Source organism: Pelobates fuscus, chromosome 2 (assembly GCF_036172605.1).
Source record: "Pelobates fuscus isolate aPelFus1 chromosome 2, aPelFus1.pri, whole genome shotgun sequence".
Classification (NCBI taxonomy): domain Eukaryota; kingdom Metazoa; phylum Chordata; class Amphibia; order Anura; family Pelobatidae; genus Pelobates; species Pelobates fuscus.
In genome coordinates, this window is record NC_086318.1 from 65,869,502 (window position 1) to 65,891,050 (window position 21,549).

At 38.3% G+C, this 21,549-nt stretch overlaps 1 protein-coding gene across 2 annotated transcripts in view; it reads left to right on the top strand.

The window, feature by feature from the left end:
- SH3YL1 (SH3 and SYLF domain containing 1) overlaps positions 1 to 21,549 on the top strand; it is a 139,294-nt gene that overhangs the window by 36,847 nt on the left and 80,898 nt on the right. For both annotated transcript variants that reach the window (XM_063442217.1, XM_063442216.1), the window contains exons 2-6: positions 8,123 to 8,233; positions 8,807 to 8,920; positions 9,598 to 9,662; positions 17,745 to 17,857; positions 20,949 to 21,077. In XM_063442217.1, coding sequence (XP_063298287.1) covers positions 8,123 to 8,233; positions 8,807 to 8,920; positions 9,598 to 9,662; positions 17,745 to 17,857; positions 20,949 to 21,077 — 532 coding nt within the window. The remainder of the gene's footprint in view (positions 1 to 8,122; positions 8,234 to 8,806; positions 8,921 to 9,597; positions 9,663 to 17,744; positions 17,858 to 20,948; positions 21,078 to 21,549) is intronic.

Consider the following 21,549-nt stretch of genomic DNA (forward strand, 5'->3'; position numbering starts at 1 on the left):
CCCCCTCCCTCCCATAGTGGTCCTTATACCCCCCCTCCCTCCCATAGTGGTTCTTATACCCCCCTCCCTCCAATAGTGGTCCTTATACCCCCCCCTCCCTCCCATAGTGGTCCTTATCCCCCCTCCCTCCCATAGTGGTCCTTATACCCCCCTCCCTCCCATAGTGGTCCTTATACCCCCCCTCCCTCCCATAGTGGTCCTTATACCCCCCCTCCCTCCCATAGTGGTCCTTATCCCCCCCCCCCTCCCTCCCATAGTGGTCCTTATCCCCCCCCCTCCCTCCCATAGTGGTCCTTACCCCCCCCTCCCTCCCATAGCGGTCCTTACCCCCCCCCCCCCCTCCCTCCCATAGCGGTCCTTATACCCCCCTCCCTCCCATAGTGGTCCTTAACCCACCCCCCCCCTCCCATAGTGGTCCTTATACCCCCCCCCCCTCCCATAGTGGTCCTTATACCCCCCCCCCCCTCCCATAGTGGTCCTTATACCCCTTTTTTTTATTATTAATTTTTTTTTTATTATTTTATTTCTTATTTTTTTTTTTTTCGTCCCCCCTCCCTGCTTGATATATGGCAGGGAGGGGGGCTCTCCTTCCCTGGTGGTCCAGTGGCAGTTCAGTGGGGGGAGAGGGGGGCTGGCAGAGCTGTAACTTACCTTTCCTGCAGCTCCTGTCAGCTCCCTCCTCCTCCGCGCGGTCTGTGCAGCTCCCTCTGTCAGCTCACAGTGTAAGTCTCGCGAGAGCCGCGGCTCTCGCGAGACTTACACTGGGAGCTGACCGAGGTGCTGAACGGACCGGCGGAGGAGGAGAGAGCTGACAGGAGCTGCAGGAAAGGTAAGTTACAGCTCTGCCAGCCCCCCTCTCCCCCAGTCTGTATTATGGCAATGCAAATTGCCATAATACAGACTCTGACTCGAGTATAAGCCGAGTTGGGGTTTTTCAGCCCAAAAAATGGGCTGAAAAACTCGGCTTATACTCGAGTATATACGGTATGTTTGTTTATAATGATTTAACCTTTTTAGACAGATTGAAATTTTCCATTATGGCAAACCTACTCTTAAGGACGCATGACAGAAACTTTCCGTCATTTTCTTAAAATAACGCCAGATTGCAGCGATCATGGGGTAAATACTGCTGCAGAGAAAATTTAAAGCAACTAAAGACTTTGCTCTTGATACAGAGTTTCTGGTGGAAGCCTACATGTATATCACAAACTTGGTTCTAAAGGAATGGCCATGACTGTAGCATACAGAGGGGCACTTTGGTTACATTCATAGAGTGCTGACTATGTCTCAAAAGAAAATCTGTATCCATTACCTGTTCAGGGGGAATTTCCTTTTTCTGAAAAGCTTTGGATGATTTTATCCAGAAGATTATTGAGAAAAGAATGCAAATTAACTTCAAGACCGCAGACCGTGTATGCAATAAATATCAGAGAACAATAAGCAAAGTCTGAGTGTAAGTTTTTCTGAACGTTTACAGGTCCAGATCAGTAGAGTAAGAGAAAGACTTGAGAGATTTTCTTCAATTTGGAACAGAAAAGTTTTTGATTTATGAACAATAAACACTAGTTACAATGGAGCTTAGTCATCAAGAAGCTCCAAGGTTTGTTAATTTTCACATATCATTTTTAAAGGTGGAGCCTCATATTGCATTTGGAGAATTTCAACAAACTTTTGAATATAACAATATTCAAGATAGAAGAATGCAAATTATTCTGATTGGAGAACTAATCACAGGACCATTTATGTTCTAAGAGTATGGGACAAGTAGACACAACCTCTACCTTCACAATTCGTTGAATTAGGGGCAGTCTACAAAGTTTTGAAATTCTTTTAAAATAATTCTAGGGATCAATAGGCTCTTATACGGATAGACAACAAAACAGAACCAGCCTATGTGAACTATCTGTTTCATGTCAGAGTAAAATTTGTCCCATCTTGTATATAATCTCTCATATTCACTCGGGAGGTAGTAGGTCAAGATAGTTTAAGCCAGAAACTGTCATTTTGCCTTGGGTAACTTCTGATTCCACGTCTAGGAATTGTCAAAAATATGGAAAAAAGGTGCTATAAAATCGCTATAACCAAGAAACTTATAGTATTCTCAACTTTTATGGATAGCAGTAGAGAGACCAATAGCTCTTTCCACTAAAGATAGACCACCTATCTTGTGGACCAATATTACATCCATGTCCCAAAAATTCCACTAGCTACTTCAATTTTAAGAGGCAGAGCCTGTTTGAGAAAGGAGTATCTGGAGAAGGGGAAGAAACCTTTTGCTAGCAAGAAAGTTTACTACATCAAGAACTTATTGTGTATCTTATCTGTAACTGGGCAGAGATTGATAGACAAAATCCTTCAAAAGCACATATTCTGGACTTTGTACAGTCAGAAATACAAAAAGGGCTAAAGTTGAATTCTGAGTGTTCATAGTCTGTGTTCAAGCCAAATCATTCCTCATGGACATTAGACAGCACTAAGACCCCATGGTAAAACTATTCTCAAAGGTAGTCTGCAAATCCATCTGCCTCTCAGGCCTGCACTTCAACCATGGGACTTGCCTACGATGCTGAAGAGGGCTTTCTGGATCTCTCTTTGAACCAGTGAAAACTTGCTATCTTATGCACCTGACTCTGAAGACAGAAAAACAGAAAATTCCTATCAATACTTAACAATTTTATTTTCCTGGCCATATCCCATGGTATAAACTTACCACCTACTTTCATCCAGTGTGCTTGTGGTCTTTATAATAAGACTACAAGCCAGGGAAATGAGGCGATTTTTACTAAAATTCAATATTGAACTGCGGTCGACCCTGAATGCTGAGTCTAAGAGTTTAACCTATTTGTGATAGATTTTTTTAAAGCTATATTTAATGAGCTATTGATTTTCCAAAACAAGGTGATACATACAGTTGGGTCCAGAAGTATTGACACATGGACACTGACACAATTTTCATAATTTTGGCTCTGTACGCCACCACAATGGATTTGAAATGAAACCACTGAGATTTAAGTGCAGACTTCCAGCTTTAATTCAAGAAGTTGAACAAAAATACAATCTGGAACATTTAGGAATTGCAAGCATTTTCATACACAATGGCCTTATTTCACCACAATGTGCAAACCATTCATAAGCTTCAACAATTGAAAAGGCCAGATTAGACTCTGCCAAAAAGAGTTCTGGAACAGCATTTTTGGACAGATGAAACGGAGATCAACCTGTACCAGAATAATGGGGGAACAAAAGTATGGAGAAGGCTTCGAAAAGGCTCATAATCTAAAGCATACCACATCATCCTAACCCGATCGAGCATGCATTTTACATGCTGAAGACAAAACTTAAGGCAGAAAGACCCACAAACAAACAGCAACTGAAAACAGCTGCAGTAATGGCCTGGCAAAGCATCACAAAGGAGGAAACCCAGCATTAGGTGATGTCCATGCATTCCAGACTTCAGCAGTCATTGTCTGCAAAGGATTCTTGACAAATTATAAAAAAAAAAGAATTTTAAGTAGGATTGCGTTAATTTGCCCAATAATATCTGAGCCCTGAAATAAGGCCATTGTGTATGAAAGTATTTGCTCTTGTGAAGTCTTCCATTTATGGTAGACTTGGATAATGATATGGCTACCTCCCAGAGAGTGTTGTTCACTTGGCTAAATGTTGTAAAGGAGTTTTTCTTTGCCATGGAAGGGATCCTTTGATCAGCCACCACTGTTCTCTTTCATGGGCTTACAGTGCATTCTTTTTTTCTCAGTATTTACCAATCTGTTGATTTTTTTTTCTTTTCAGTTTAAGGGTGGCCTGTTTTACTTGCATTGAGAGCTCCTTTGACCATGTTTTGTGGGTTCACAGCAACCACTTCTAAATACAAATGCCACACCTGAAATCAACTCCAGAACCTTTACATGCATAATTGATGGAATAATCAAGAAATAGCCCACACCTGTCCATGAAACCATTTTTGAGTCAGTTGTCCAACTACTTTTGGTCCCTTGAAAAAGAGGGGGCTGCATAATTAAGAACTAAAATTCCGGGGGCGGAGCCTAACCAACGAGCAGAGAGGTCGTGCTTTGCCAGAGCTCCTGCCGCGGAAAGCATATTCCTTGAATTAACCTGAGATACAGCGACATAAACCCTTGGCAAAATACACCACTGTGTTTGGAAGCGTTACCTGAACTTGGCGATGCCACATCCGACACCAAGGACCACAGGGAACCGCAATGGTGAAGTGAGGCCTGCAGCGAGTGGCGAAGGGGAATGGCGGCCGCTTTCCCGCCAGCCACGCGCGACGACACAAGAATATGTACAACTTCCCCCCCCCCTATGGACCGGTGGGGGAGATCCCGGTCCCCACCAGAAGGAGTGCCCCGCACCCCACAACCTCCGACCCAGCAAGCGACGCACACAAGCAATGTGGGGGAGGGTACCTCCAATATGGCGGATAAAACGTCTCTAACTCCGCAAGCCAAACACCAACCTACCCAGCCGGGCAGTAGCAAAATCGAGAGGGACCCGATAGACATTATCTTCGACAACTTTTGGGCCCAACTAACAAAATGCATGCAGGCTGCTGAGCCATGTCATATGAAGCCCGCAACACGTGCAGCCCCTACAAAGAAAGGTGCTAAATTACCGCCTTCCAGCGCCTGGGATCACCGAGCCACATCTTCCCGAACCGGAGGCCCTCCTGGTCCAAGAGCAAGAGGGGATGTACTCCACAGTTGCCAGCCACACCTGCGGAGGGTAGCAAAACCTCAGCGACAGCGACCAAAGACCAAGACCCACCGCACAACCCCGACAGGGGAGACCTCGGGCCACACTGGTCCCCGAGCTCGTGGCACAAGGGCATCAGCTCTCCAGAGGTACCAGGGCAGAGGGGTACAGGCAGCGCACCTGGGTCCCAAACGGCACACAAGCCCACCAGATTTGATTTCATCCGGGGGACCTAGAGTCTGGGACGTACCGCTTCAGGCCTCCGACAAGGCGTGGACCATACAAGCCCAAGAGGCCTCCGCACAACCCCAATGGATAAGCAGAGTAGGCGTTGGCTGACTACCGTCAATTCAGTGGACTGAGGCCGAGACACCTCACCCAAGCACTGGAGAAGGCCCTACGCAGCACCATGGACTTCCAGTACCATACAGCCCTACTGTTTAACATTTTCTCTAAAGGTTTACCTGCCTGATTTTCTTTTTTGATTTTTTTTTTTTGTTGTTGTTGTTCTTGAATGACAAAATGCATGCATCTCAAATAAGCACAATCAAATATAAACGTAGAGTTTTATTTAGCTAGGTCTAGCACGTTTCTCTGTAGCGAAGTCATGTCATGACCACTGTTGTGGATAGGTTTGTTTTATGTAGATTACTGGCACATAGTTTGTAATAACTCCCCATGTTAGCCAGGATCCAGAGGCTTTGATAGCAGCCTATCACAAAGGGCTTTCACGAAAATTAAACGACCCTCTAAAATGTGCATCTAAATTAGACTCTCAGAGTTTCAACCACAGTAATGTTAATTTGCTTAGCCTAGCATACAACTTAAACAGTAACTTTACCACATACTAATTGCTATCACTTCCAGGCACCCTACCAGGCCTCAGACTCTGCAGCTGCCCAACATTTTAAATAGAGTTTACCATAAACAGTCTTGAAGCGACAGAATTTAATGTACCCAGCTAAGTTAGCTTTCTTGTTACACATATCCGTTTTCTCACTGTACTCGAGAATACCAAATGTATTGTCTTAACTGTTAAAGACCCGGCATGTCTCTATCATCAATGATACGCAATTACATTATTTAGAATGTTTATAGCCTAGTTCTCATACCGACTCCAATGCATTATACTTTAAAACTGTGTTTAAACCCACATGTATAAGCCTGAGTAAAATAAAAATGTGCATGTTATTCATATGCCCCGCATGTTACGCGAGGGAAAGACCGGAGGATTGCCTTTGGGGTACCTCTCGTCAGTCTGTACTTCATACCTGCACTACAAAAATAAAGAATAAAAAAAAAAAGAACTAAAATTCCTCAACTTAAAGCTGAGAGACTGCAATTTAATTCCATATTCATTATTTAACTGTAACCAACTTTTTGGTAAATAGCCGAAATAACAAAACGTGTGTCAGTGTTCAAATATTTCCGGACCTTACTGTATACATTTTGTCCTGCGTTTTGTTAATAGTATTATTTTATCGTAGTTACTTTTAATTAATTCTAATTTTCAAATCAATAAATTTTTATTCTAGATTCCATGCATTATTACTTTTTTAATGGTATTTTTTTCGGTGTAATTTCCAATAATTTTTTTACTTTTAATTTGATGTTCATAGTATTTCCAGAAAACCATTAAAAATCTGCAGTTACGGATTCTAAACAAACAGAATATCATAAAAACATTTAGAAAAAAATAATTCTAATCTAGTCTACCTGAAATTCAGGCACAAACTATGTATTTCTGTTAGTCATAATGCAAATGATATTGTGTTGACGCACTTGCTTCATAAACTTACAAATTAAACAGCCAAGTTTTTTTTTCTGATAAACTGCTTTGCTGACTCACATATGCTCATTGCCTCCTCCTTTCATCCACCACTGACAATGAAAATGAAACTTGTTCCCAACAGAGTAGTCACTAATCATTGTGTTCAAAATCCATCAATTCTGTATATCCTCTTGGCAGAAGCTATTTCTGTGTTGCTTTCTACTTTATATCTGCCACGAGCACCAAATGAATACATAATATATAATTATATACATTTATTAGATTTCATTTAAAATCTGCTAAGAACAGATGCACTTAAAATAAACAAAATACATGACCGTGTAATATATCTCTAGAGATCTATTTGTATCTTTTCATGAATGTGATTTCATTTATTTACATCTCTCGTTATGTGTGACTTGTCTACTGTTACTCACGACACCACTCTATAACATTTTCCCTAACCACCACACGCCCATCTATGCAATTTTCATTCCCACCATCCATGAAAGGAACTCTTTGGACACGCTAACAACTTCATCTCAATAAATCTGTTAGATTCTGCAATGATTCCCTTTCTACCGCAGTACAGACTCTCTGTGGCTGTCCAATCATAGACTTCTCAATGAGCAATATTACAGCTTGCTGTGAAGTCTTTGTCTGCCTCTTGAATTTAGCTCCATGGAGCTCAGCAGTAAGAAACACAACCGGCAGTCTAAAGCGCTGATTTTTAGTAAGCTGTTGATTGACAGACATCAAATGTCAATTTTATAAAATGGAAAAAGAGGACACACTCTACACACATAAAGCACTTCAGAAAATGGAGAGATTCAGCATTGCTTCTCTCTGGGTGTGTGACGGGAGGCTTAAAGAACAGGGATGGAGATGAAAGCGTTAGATGAAGGTATTTATGGCTAGGAGGAGTAAAGGATGGACAGAGAGGGGGTGGGTAAAGCAAACATTTGTTGCATACAATTAATAGGTTTACCAACCAAATTATATCACCAAAATATTAATAACTACGTGTACATGAAATATTGGTGGAATACATTAAATGACAATAATAGAAAGCTGTATGCTCAGAAAACAACAACGGTATACTACAGGTATAAATGGTAACAATGCTATTAGATCCCTGTCCTCCTACACTGTCTAAATACCCTTTTACCCCCTGCACCACCTACAGCCCATATTACCCCTTGCATGCGCTATAGCCCAATCTCCGTCCAAATACAACAGGTTTTCTTTCCATGTCGTCTAAGTGTCAGAACCAGAGCCTCTTGGCCAAAACTTTGTTTTTGTATTCTTTGTTCTGGAAATATCCTTCCCATTATAATAAGCAGGCTGCTTTATTTCAGTACTGTTTACTTGTGTTGTAAATATAAATATGTGTAATATTATAACCTGTATATAATTCTGGTTTTAAAAAGTAAGCAATTTCTTGAACCTGATAAATTACACCTTTATGTCTCTATTAGAAGAAGTTCCAACTAGATCTTATCATTAATTAAGCATTTGGAACCCCACTACAATTTTATAAACCATATGTCTCATCCTTACTGTTTATGCACTTCCTTATTTTTCCAGAAGGTTCTTTGTAACACTAAAGTAATTTATTGTATTGTATGTCTTTAGTGAACAATCCAATTCCTTCGAACCTGAAATCTGAAGCCAGAAAAGCAGCAAAAATCTTGCGAGAATTTACAGAAATCAGTTCTAGAACTGGACCAGATAAGATTATTCCTGGTATGTATTGCAATAACTTAATTGTGTTTCTTTTTTTCTCAAATATATTTTTTACTGATTTAGCCTTAATTGAACACTCTGGTGCAATTTACATTCTGCCACCCCTTCCTGGTTTGTATTTTGTTTATTTTCTTAATTAAATGTCTATATCAAGCGATTTTTTTTTTTTTAACCAACTATTTTAAATTGTATTTTTGGTCTGTCTTTTTTTTTTTTTTTCCCCTCTACTAGTCTTATCACTTCCTATGAAATTTTCAACTAGCACCTGTTCCTGAGTACTGGTTGAGACCCAATCCGTAACCTCACAGCCATACAAATGTTTAGGGACTTACAGCCCCTTACCAAACACCCTTTCCTAAACCAATAAAACTGTATGACTATCAACGTAAGTTTGCATTTGGTACTAATCACAATACCAATTATAAGCGGAATTGCTGGTCATAATAAATGACAGACAGATCAAGATAATCATTTAAGTTTGCAATAGGTACTGTAATTAGTGCCTATCTCAAGTTTCAATACAATAAATATATTTAAATAAAATATATTCCGATCCTTCTGTTTCTTCCACAGCTCACGTTATAGCCAAAGCTCAAGGACTTGCTATTTTGTCTGTGATAAAAGCTGGCTTTTTGGTAACTGCCAGGGGAGGAAGTGGAATTGTGCTAGCCCGTCTTCCTACTGGGCGTAAGTATTGTTATAAAAAAAATGTTTAGGTGCATTCGGCGGCTTATCTATAAAGTCTTTGCAGCATTTGATTTGATTTAAGATGCATGGTTTCATTTTTTTTTCTCTATAAGTCTAAGCCAGATATCAGAAAATCATAGTAGGACATAAGTCTCAAAGAAAGACTGTCCTGTGTAAAGCATGTCATTTGTGATCTTTGTGATAAATATGTTAAGAAGATTTCAAATGGTGTTCAAAGCAGTAATCATTAAATTCTCACTCTAACATTCCATCAGCAGAACAAGGTTTCTGTGCTGAGCAAATAAGCATGCATATGCAGTCTTCATCACTGAGTATGCTGTAGATTACAACTCCAATTACGCTTGTCAAAATGACCCAATGAAATGTTGGAGATAGCTTGTTCCTGGAAATTAACTGCAAATAAATCAAGGGGAAAAAATTAACAACCAAAATACCTTAAAGATACCGCACCATCATCTCAATATGGCTGTGCCTTCCCAGTCCTAGATTGTATACAGAATGAATTAAGAAAGTTCTGATGCAGAAGAAAAATTAGACAATAAAAAATTTATACCAGAAGGGTTACATTTCAAAGATGTTCCTGTGTGTTCTGTCCTGTGAGGTTAAGAATGTCATTATTTTAGGTATGTTAATGGTTCTGATTTTTTTATTTTTAGAATGGTCCGCTCCTTCAGCGATTGGAATAGCTGGGCTTGGAGGTGGATTTGAAATTGGAATTGAGGTAAGATTTAAATACTATAATACATTACATTGGTTATACACTACAGTAAATACTGTGTGTATCACAAACCTCCCCTGCTCTCAGTTTTATACATAGTTTAACCCTTTTTACAATGATAGAGCCCACTTGTTTAGTAAACATTGACAAATAGTCTTCATTGAGAAAAATGAGATCATTATCATTATCAGAGGTGCACAATGCAGCAGACATCTCAACATCTTAATTTAACCTGAATTGCAAGTCTTCTTTTGAAGCAGTTTAAACCGTTAATTCTCAGTATTATCAATACCCAAATGCCCAAATCTCTCAACAAGACTAAAAAGGTGACTTTCATTTTAACATGCAAATAGGAAAATCCCTTCATATTACAACTTGCCTGGAATATACTTAGGGGTTTGAAGAACAGTGTTTTTCACATACTAGCCCATTCAAGTTACTTGTATTTCAGTGTTTCTTTAATTCATGCAGAAAAAACTTGAAATTACTATAAGCTCAACCTGGAACGCACTAGATCCCTTTACATAAAGTAAACACCTCCAACACTGCAAATACATTAGTCAAACAAAAGAAAAATAGCAAAGGAATTAAAGTACGCCCAACTCACACGAAAGTGTTAATATACAAGTTTGGTAAATTGTATAGGAGATTCGGGAGAACCTATAATCTATATATAATCTATATATATAGTGTAATACCATAGGTACAAAAAGAATAGGGGTGGTAGCGAACTCACTAGACGACTAGAAATTCAGGCATATCTCCCTTTTGTATGGTAGCAAAATATGATGATGGAGCTCTTCCTGGATGTTTCTTCTTGCAAACTCAGATAAGCAAAGGGAGAATATATTGCAGATTGTATAAAACGTATACATTTATTAATGCAAATGCGCGCTTACTAGAATGTAGGAGTATCAGCATGAAGCAGATCAATCTCCAGAAGGTGTTGCAGAAATCCAGAAAGTGCCAAATACAGTGCAAAACTTAAATACACATAAACAAAACCTGAAATAAAATCCTATGCGTTTCGTCCAGCTGGACCTCTTTAGGTATAGGATCTATGTATGCTGGTACATAGATCCAATGCCTTTTTATCTGACCATGTCAGACATTGTAGACTCTGAGAAATGGCAATATTTACATTTGTCAGGAAACACCACTTAAGTGGCTGTCAGACCACTAGTCTTCACGTTTGACGTTATCACACATAGGACGACAGTCCCCAAAACGTCCAGTACTTTTCATTAAGAATCATTGGATTCAGTGCTTCTGTCATCTCTGAGAAGCATTTGATTGACAAAGCATGGCATGTGCGTTATGTTTTTAATGAATCTGTATGAGAAGCAGTGGATTGGACAATAGTCAAGATAATAGACTTCATTGGAGTCAACTGCTCCAATGAACCTATCCCAGCACTGAACTACAGGTGAGTTTTATGGAGTTGGTTAGTTTACTTTTAATTAAAAAAAAAAGGGGGGGGGGCATCACTGTTTACATATTAAGGCACATTCTAACAGTAGAAATCTATATAATAATTTTTAATTTGCCATTTGTTTTTGACATAAAGAGTTTATTCCCAGAGCAACAAGCAGATTATAACCTAAAACTGATTACTTTTTTGTTATTGCTGAAATACGAACAGGAAAGTCTGTGTCTCCCCCCCCTCCTCCACCCCCCTCACCCCCCCAATAAAAAAAACAATGATAGTAGGATCAACAAAGTCATAATTACCACAAAGTCCTTGTGCTACTTTTTAAATAAAGAAATGTGTTGCCACATAATAGAAAGTAAAATGTTTCATGTTCTACAAGTTACTATTTCCGTTGTTCTAATGAGAATAGAAACTGTGCAATTTATTTCACATGGATAACAGTGTTTACCCCAATACAGCTGCTAAATAAAAACGGTTTGTGCAGAATTTCGGATTAGTATAAAACCTTTATCTTTTTGCTTTTGTAGTTTCATTTTCCATGTGCTCTTTCTCTTCCTGTAACGTGAACATCCTGAAAATACAGTCGTGATTCTCCTCATGCAAATCTTTCTGTAATGATGTTAGTTAATCTTTTGATACCTATCTCACGAGTCACTAATCACTTATTGGAAAACCAGGTGAGACAGATTGGAGAACATCTTTGTCTGAAATACAGTAGACCGCTTTCCTACTGAGTAACTTGTTACAAATAAATGTCTCTCCTGACTAAATCAACACTCTAATGTAGACTTTAGAAATTACCCATTTGTAATCCTGGGCATTTCTGTATTGAGATGCCAGTTAAAGTTATTTATGACTTGTGACCTTATGTTCTGTTCTTTCTACAACAACTTTCTAAACCATGTACATGTCAAACAGGATATTTTCCCTTACTTGCTGCTTTTATTTATTACCATATTATTTGCTATGTTAGAGGATCATCTAGTTAAATTATGGGATGTTTCATTTAAAGGAACACTCCAGTGCATGGCACTCAAGGCTGCCAGAACCAAACAGGGTCTGGCCTATCTGTAGTCCCAGTGAAACTTTCAAAATCTGCTAATACGAAAAGGTGGGGAAGGAAAATCCTTCTCTGATCACTTCCTCCCAGCACTTGTGAATGGGAATCCACACTGTAGTAGAGCAGCCTCCAGCTGTACCTGGCCAGCCTGGTACCCACTGGACGCCAGGGAAGCCACCCACACTGCTAGATATACACAAAAATGCATAATAACCCTCCCCTTCCACAAATAATCCGAACAGCCCAGACACAAACACACAGTCCGCACAAATGCAACACCACTAACAATCCACATACATGCACACAACCCCACATACAATACCCCAAACAGCTCCACACTTACACACACCACGAAACACACTATGTGACATTTCCATCCACACACACAATTCCACAAGCAGCCCCCATACACAGCCCACATTCATAGGTATCGTACACGATACCACAAACTACTCATGAACATGTACAATATAATAGCTCATATACGCATAAATACAACAGTACAAAGCAACTGCAGTATAAATAACACAAGCAGAATACGACAACATACACACCTCAATTAAAAAAATAATAATAGGACCGGCACACTACGAGCCATCACAATCTTATTTCGGCACAGTGCTGCTAAAAGGTTGGCTAACCCTGTACTATAACATCCTGGCACTTTCTTACCTGAGGTCCACTGGCACCAGTCTCAGCCTCTTCTCTAGCCAGAAGCTCTCTTTAGTGAGCTAAGCTCCACAATGCTGGCTAAGAGCGATCTAAGCCAATGAGCCAGCTCTGCACGACATGGTATATCTCAGGACAGCTAACAAAAGCTCTTAGCAAGAGCTTCTGGTTCTCCAAAGAGGCTGATAATTGTGCCCTCTGCACCCAGGTAATAAGTCAAATGGTTAGCAAATAGTTTGACTACTGGGCATGCTGTAGTGATTTTAGTGTCTGGATTGTTCTAGAAGGCACTTGTACTTAAAGTAGATCTATCTACAAAATGTATAATGTTGTGGTTGTATAATTAATATGCTTAGAGACACTCCAAACACCAAAATCATTTCATCTTAATGAAGTGATTTTGGTGCGTAGACCCAAGTGCTGGCTGAACAATTGCTACAAATTCACGGTAGGTCCCAGTGCTTTTCTTTACAAAGCAATGCATTGGAATAGAGCCCATTAGGATGGATGATCTTAGAAGAAGAGCATGGAGAAGACTGCTTGTGTTAGATTACCATAGAGTTAAAAAAAAATGCACTTTTTAATATTAAATTAAGAGGGAGCTAGAAATTAAAAAGTGAAAAACACAATAACATCAAAAAGAAATATATATGCCTGTAAGTTTTTCCGATTTGCTATTTGTGTACTCTATGTAAAGCTGTTTATTTTTTTTTTTTTAAATATTTTTTACACAAATGAAAATAGGCTTACACAGATTGAAGCAGACATACATACTAAAGGTCATACATACTGACACAGATAGGTGCATCTCACACTTTCATAGTTTGATGCAGACAAACGGTTACTGACAGCCCAAATTAGCGTACGTGGCAACAAGCATGGAATTTTCGTGCGTGCAGATGTGGAATGGACTTTAGATGTGATTTAAAGTTTTGTAAAGTCCTCTCAACTTTACATGTAATTTAGAGTCTATCTGGTCAAACCAAGCATTTTTTTTTATGCAAAGTTTGTGTCGGAAAGTGCATGGAGGGAGTTTTTCCATCATATTGCCATCCAAAAAGCATGCATTTTGTAGCAAAGTAGCACTTTGTGTTACATTGTGAGACATGGTTGCATTTGCTGGAACACTGGGCTAGTGGTACACTAAGTAAGCACAGTCACTGTAATTAATCTCTGATACATAAAAATACATAAAAAGTTAGCACATGTGCAAAAACAATGATAAAAAAAAATCATTATTTTCTTTATCTAATCGTATACATTGCAAGATCTTATCACATGTTCCATACAGAATCTTTTTTTTTTCCAAGTTTCATGCCATGTCATATTTCATCACTCATTTGACATACTCAACCCATGTGCCATCCATAGTAAAACGTTTTCAAAAGCTGGTGATCGTTAAGCATTTGCTTAGTGTAGGTCTTGGTGAAATGACTTTTACTTATAAGTCGTGGATTGGTCAGTGTCGGTGAACATTTGTCTGCTTCCCATTTCCCCATACTGTTGTATTGGGTAACAGATCTTTAACAGTATTTGTTGAATGGACTTTAAAGGGACACTGTAGGCACCCAGATCACTTCAGCCCATTGAAGTGGTCTGGGTGCAAACATCCATCACCCTTAACCCCGAGCATGTAATTATTGCAGTTTTTCTAAACTGCATAATTTACCTGCTAGGGTTAACTCCTTCTCTAGTGGCTGTCCACCAGACAGCCACTAGTGAGACTTCCGAGTGCTTAGACGACTTTTGGTTCTAATGCGAGCGTGGCCATTGCCGCGCATGCACATTAAGTCTCCCCCGCCGGTGATGGGGGAGGAGCGTGGGCAGAGCTGAGCCAGCGTAGAGGGACATTGGCACTGGACCCAGTTAAGTGACAGAAGGGGTTATTAACACGGGGGAGATGGAAAGGACTTGGCAAAGGGGGAAGCTATAGTGCCAGGAAAACGAGTTTGTTTTCCTGGCACTATAGTTTCCCTTTACATTGACTAGCTAGTGTTCACTTCACTCCCAAGGTTTTTGAGGTTTGAGATCTCTGTTCCCCTTGAACATCGATTATAAGCTTTGTAAGTCTTAATGATGATCCTCTAAACTGTATGTTCCTTTAACAAAAAAAAATATATATATATATTATAATATCACTCTGCTAACCTTGTAATTTAATTTAAAACATATTATCTGGTCTAATAGGTGCCATGAGAAATAAGTTGGGAGTATTTATTTTTGTATGTTGTTTAAACAATGAGGAAAGTAATAGAGATTTCCCTTTCCTATAAATGACCCTAATCACACCTCAAAGGTTAGGACGAGGAGTGGGATAGCAAGTTAAATTATGGTAGCTACGCATAAGCAGATGTTCATTTTTAATATTCTCCACTTTTTTCATACCTCATAAGAATAACATTTGGCTCACAGTACATTGTTTTCATCTTTGTAAAATACTCTTGTAACCTTGACTACCCTAAACAAATAGAATAATGCCCTTTGCTCTTGACTTCAGGAACCATGACCACGTCAAATCATGGTGCTTGCAATAAAGTGGCCATGGTGCTTGCAATAACCCTTTAAATATGCTTATAATATATAATAAAGTGTATGCATTTCATTCACAACCAAACTATAGACCACACTAATATATTTGTAGGAATATACCTTCTAGGGCCTCAATTTGCTATTTTTATTAAACTTTTCCAATTCATTTCTACAAATACACTCTCTTGGATATATATACGTGACTGTAGTACATTGGAGGTACTGAAATAAAACAAAAGAAAACATTGCCAGGAACACAAACATGTGTTTCTGGCAATATAATGTTAAAATAACAATTCTGTGTCCGCCCCTGTGCAGTAGATAGGTGATTTTATGAACCCTTTCTCCCATGCTGCGACGATCTCATCGCATTTGCCTCCGCCTCCTTGGCTGAAATTATCAATCTTGATGATCTTCGCCAATCCAATGCTTTCTCACAGGAAATGCTATTGAGCATGCACAGCAAAACACTACACTGCGCCATCCTCATAGAGATGCCTTGAATCATCATTGAATGTTCAGTTCCCCCATGCTGAGTGGGGAGTCGCTGAACGCTACTTTTCTCTGAAAAGGCAGTGTTTACATTGAAGAGCCTGCAGGGACATGCTTTAGGCAACAGAGCCACTACATTAAGCTTTAAATGAAACCCTCTATACACCATCACATGTACACAAAATTGAGGGGGGGGAATTAGAAATTCCAGATGCGTGAACCACAGAACCAAAGTCATATGTGGCTAGATAATGTTAGGGAACTGTTAACCCGTTTAGGTAAAACAGCACCCGAGTACTCCTAGAAAGTTGTTATAGTGGCCAGTGTCCCTTTAACCATTTTCAATTGTTTTAATCTGAATTTTACTTTAATATATTTTTTCCATCTCATGAGGCTCTATAACCTTTTTAAAATTATTGAAAACATTACTTATTTTGAAATTATTTTGATAAAAATTAGTGGACCTACCCAGTGTGTTTATTTAGGTGTTCTGAGCCTATATATTAAACTAAGACAAATCAGCAGAATTTTACTGTGCATGTAAAATTCTTGAAAACTATTTAATTTTCCCAATAGAATAACATATTTAATAGTGGGTGGCCTTACACTTCTTTTGGGAGCTAGATCTGTGTTGATAATCATACATTTTTTTTTTTCTCCATTTATATGCATTACTGGGCACAAGGTTTAGTCCACTCTAACTTGTCAAATTAAATCATCTTAAGCAGCAAATGTACATTTATCCAAAAACCCAAGCATAGAACAATGACGTAAGTACTAATGAAACAGAAATACAATTAAAAAAATAACAAAACATCTTGTATTTTGGAAAAGTAATATTCAAGAATGAATATTTCATATATCAGTATATAGTGTAATTGTTTTCCATTGTGGATAAATACTAATAACAGAAAGGCATTTCCAGACTTTAGCAATTGCCTTCATCTTAACTTACTGGAGGCTTCTTCATATATACTATATGCAAACAAATAATTGTGTTGAGACCAAACACAATACAACTCCCAACATTAAAAAACAAGTACAGTGCAAATTAAAAAAAATAATGTTATGCATCACCTGCATATCTCATAGTTTAATTTTGAGGGGTCCTTCTTGGGCATAAAAAAAGAAAAAAAATCAAACCTCAAGAAATTGTGCTTCCACAACTATCCTAGAATTCCCAGTTTGAGATGCAGATGAGCACAGACAGGTGTGTGTATATATATGGGATAGTTGTGGAAACATATTTCTTAAATTTCTATGCCAAAGAAGGACCCCTCAAAACATGAGATATGCAGGAGATCCATAACAATGTTTTTTTTGTTGTGTGTGTGTGTGTGTGTGTGTGTGTGTGTGTGTGTGTGCACTTAAACTGTGTGTGTATTATGGAAGCAACATGTTTTTCTTTAATACAAGGATTGAACACAATCCAAATCAATTACATTGGTCCATCTAGTCTGTTCAGTCCTTCTCAGCAGTTAAAAGGACATTTTTATATCTGTATATGACTTCATATGGATTTTAATCTGCATTTATCTATGTTATGGGCTTACCTGCTTAATCAAAGACCTGAATAAGGGACTCTCTCGGACACTGATACCGTTTCTTTGTTTTTATAGGGATTCTATCACAGGCTGTGTGACAAAGAGAGTGCATTATATTATAAGTCTAGATTGTGCTGTTGGTGTTGATGTGATGATTTTTGTTTTTGTTTTATTTTATTAAATTTACATACAATCTACCTGTGGAAATGAAGCATAGGAGTGTGTTTATTTTTAGTCTGGCACACTCGATGTTGCCAACATTGCCTTGCCTGTTGTTTCTTGTAGAAAATTGTAGATACTTTATTCAAAGCATTGTGATATTTGGAAAGTGTGGTTATTGTTATTTCCTTTAATTGCAGGTGTCTGATTTAGTTATTATACTAAATCACAAAAGAGCTGTTGAAGCTTTTGCGAAAGGTGGCAACCTTACACTCGGAGGAAATTTTACTGTCGCTATTGGGCCTTTAGGGAGGTAAGTACATTAATGCAGCAAAACAGTAAAAAAATATGCTAATAATGTTTATTCTAGTTTGGTTAAACTAAACTGAATCAATTGTTTCCAAATCGTCACTAAAATAGAAGATCATTCAAAAAAATTAATTGCTCATATTTCACAATCTCAAAGGGTTACTCCAACCAAAACTAATAAAATAATAAGAAAACTCATCTTCGATATTGCAACAAGGCCAAGTTCTCCTTGCAACCCAATTGATTATCCTTCTTTGGTGTCACTCCTCCTCACAGAGGGAGGGATGTACCAGAGGCATGGTTGAGGAAGGACTTAGGACAGCACATGGTGGATTGGGGGGGGACGGACATGCCACAGTTGGTTTTTCAGAGCCAGCATTTTTTGTATCCTGAGGAAGGACGCATTCTATGCCTAGACTTAAAAGGACACTATAGTCACCAGAACAACTGCAGCTTAAAGGATCACTATAGGGTCAGGAACACAAACATGTATTCCTGACCCCATAGGGTTAAAACCACCATCTAGCCGCCCTGGTCCCCTCATGCCTCCCTAAAAATAGCAAAATCTTACTTGTTTTCAAGTCTGGAGCTGCTAGCTCTGGCTCTGTTTCCTTTAGACCTGCCCACTGCCTGCTGACATCAGCATAAGTGGTAGCCTGATCCAATCACAATGCTTCCCATTGGATTGGCTGAGACTGACAAAGAGGCAGATATGTTTTAATGCATGTTTGTTTTCCTGACCCTATAGCGTTCCTTTAACATAAGCAGTCCAGAACTCTCGTTCCAGGCTGCTAATGATGCTTCTATAGATAAGTTATGTATCCAGCAAGATCTAATGCCTCTATATATGCTGTGTTTCTAACCGACTATAATCTACATCAGGCATAGGCAACCTTCGGCACTCCAGATGTTTTGGCCTACACCATGCCTTGCCAGCATTACAGGTGTAAGAGCATTATGGGGGATGTAGTCCACAACATCTGGTGTGCCGAAGGTTGCCTATACCTGATCTACATGATCACTTCAATGCACTTATGAGATCATGGTGCTTGAAGTAGCCCTTTAATGTTTTCCTGATTTATAATGAACACATATGTATAGTATATTATACATATATGTTTTATTATATATTATTCTCCACCAGTGAGCTCCCATACATTGACATTAAGTCAATTCATTAAAATTCCATATGGTAAAAAGGGGAGCTCAAAGTTACAAACATAAACACTTCCACAACATGTTTTACTCCTGTTGTACTCCAATGGCTCATGACTGGAGAATTTTATGGGCCAGACACAAAACTATCGAACAACTGAGTTTGCTATGCTATACCTGAATTCTAATCCATTGGCTCGTATCTGGAATTTGTGAACCACAAAATGAAAATAGGGTAGTAAAATGTGAGCTTCCAGGAAAATGTGCAAAGATTCAAATATTAACTATTACAGATTATCCCTAGAGAATAAATCCCTTGAAAAATTCCCTAAATGTGATATCTTAATCATCTAGTTTGGTTATCGTGTAAATGGTTTGTGAGATATCACTGTTACACCGTATGGTATTCTCCAATTCACCTTGTTTTCTTCTCTTTTTCATCTATTTATATTTATAAACAAGGAACTATTTAGCATTAAGCATCCTGTGAAATTCTTGTCTTGGGGAGACATATACAAATTTGATTATATAGGCGAGAGGTGTCCCTCAACTCATTGAAATCAATATTTTTTGTATTCACAAATACATTTCCCTTTAAACTTATGTGACATTGATCCATTTTACTTAACTCGCATATGTCTCGTATATCTATGACATTGCAATAAACAAATTTAATAGCTTCAAATCTGAGCCTGTAATAGTAGTAAATTATAGCAAAGTGCTAGTGTAATTTGCTTAAAATTATTTAAAATGACTACCCTATTCTCTGTCCCTTTTCCTTTATTGCTAATAACCCGTAACTCAACTACAAACACATATTTTCTTTTTTATTTGGAAAGGGAGACAAGTAAACTACTGTAGTTGTTACTCTCCACGTTATCCTTCACAATCAATGAAACTCGACTGACATCGCCATTTGTTACATTTTGACGAAAGCAATGTTAAATTAAGGATTCTAAGCAGTAGTAACAGAGTGTACAAACATTACAGGAGGATAATAGCTGTATACTCATAGTAGGAAATGTTAAATCTCCAACAGACTCCTTACATTCCTAGCAGGTCTTGTGTGATGCCATAGTAAATAAGGAAATGATTATAAATCAAAAGACCTCAAATCTCAAACTGGAGATATAGCCAGTTGTAAAATATTTACATTTGGCTCTGATCAAACCAAATGCAGTTAAAATGACTACAAATCTCCCAAGCTATCATGGATAGGTACTCATTTTCTTTTTCTAAGAAAATGATTTATGCTTATAGCCCTATTCCATAGTCAAACAAAACTTTATAAAACTGTTTTAATGTATCAAATATAAGCCTTTTTTATGTGCTGATAATCTATACAAGTAAAGTGAAATAGGCTAAATAAGTATTATGACATTAATGAACATTTAAACATAATAATTACTTTTTTTATATTTCTGTAATGACTGGGCTTGCATATTTAATAACACTTTAATAATATGTGGTATTTAGTGACTCTTTATGTTTAATAGAAAGCTTCACATGTGAATTAAGATTAGTATTGCGGAGAGTTGGAGGATGACCTGACGTTCATGACACCAGAATGTATGTGTGTGATTTATCTTCTATTTATTGATAGACTTCACTGAGTTGCTAAAGCTAAATCCGATATCGTCACATCAGTGCCGCATCCAAGCGATATATATTGGATCTTGACCTAGAGATGCCATAACAAAGTAACATATGAACAGTAACCTGTATTTATTTACTTATTGACTGTGTTTTCACACGGTTTAATTCATGTCTTCGTTGACCAACAGATAATATGGTGTGTACATTCTGCAAGGTTGCATCTCATACTGAATCAATATGAAATATACAGAAAACCGTTTGAGAACGTCAATACTTTTGCAGTGCCCTGAAATCTTAATAAATGTTGAAAGAGTTTCACTGTTGTATTTATTTTGTTCTTCTAGAAATTTGGAGGGTGATGTTGCAATACGAAGTACTGCTGCAGTATATACATATTGCAAGTCACGTGGATTGTTTGCTGGGATATCACTGGAAGGATCAGGTTTGATTGAAAGAAAGGAAACTAATCGGAAGTAAGTTAGGAGTTTTGAAAACAACAAATATATTACAATACTGCATTATCATTGGCCGGTGAGCTATTTTAATGTTGTACCTCTAATGGTTTAGGATTATTTCTTTTTTTAATCCCATAAATGTGTCTTTGATTAATAATCAATAAAACACAATATAAAACAGGAAGGGGGAAACTTCTGTTTGAAACCATGAAATACACATAATTTTATATTTAAATTCATCCAGCTTGTGTTCTTGTTAATTATATAGTAATGTCTGTCTTAGGAGATGTACAAGTGCTTTGTTTTTAGCTGCCACTATTCAGCTTTCAATAACTCTGTACAGTCCAGAATCCACCTCTTTTGCAGATATTATAAGCTGTAATATCATCTGGCCAACACTTATTGCAGTGAGAAGGGGACTGTGACTGCATCAGACAAGCAGGATGCCCATGAAACAGAAATGCATCCTTCACTTGCCGCAAGCCTGTAA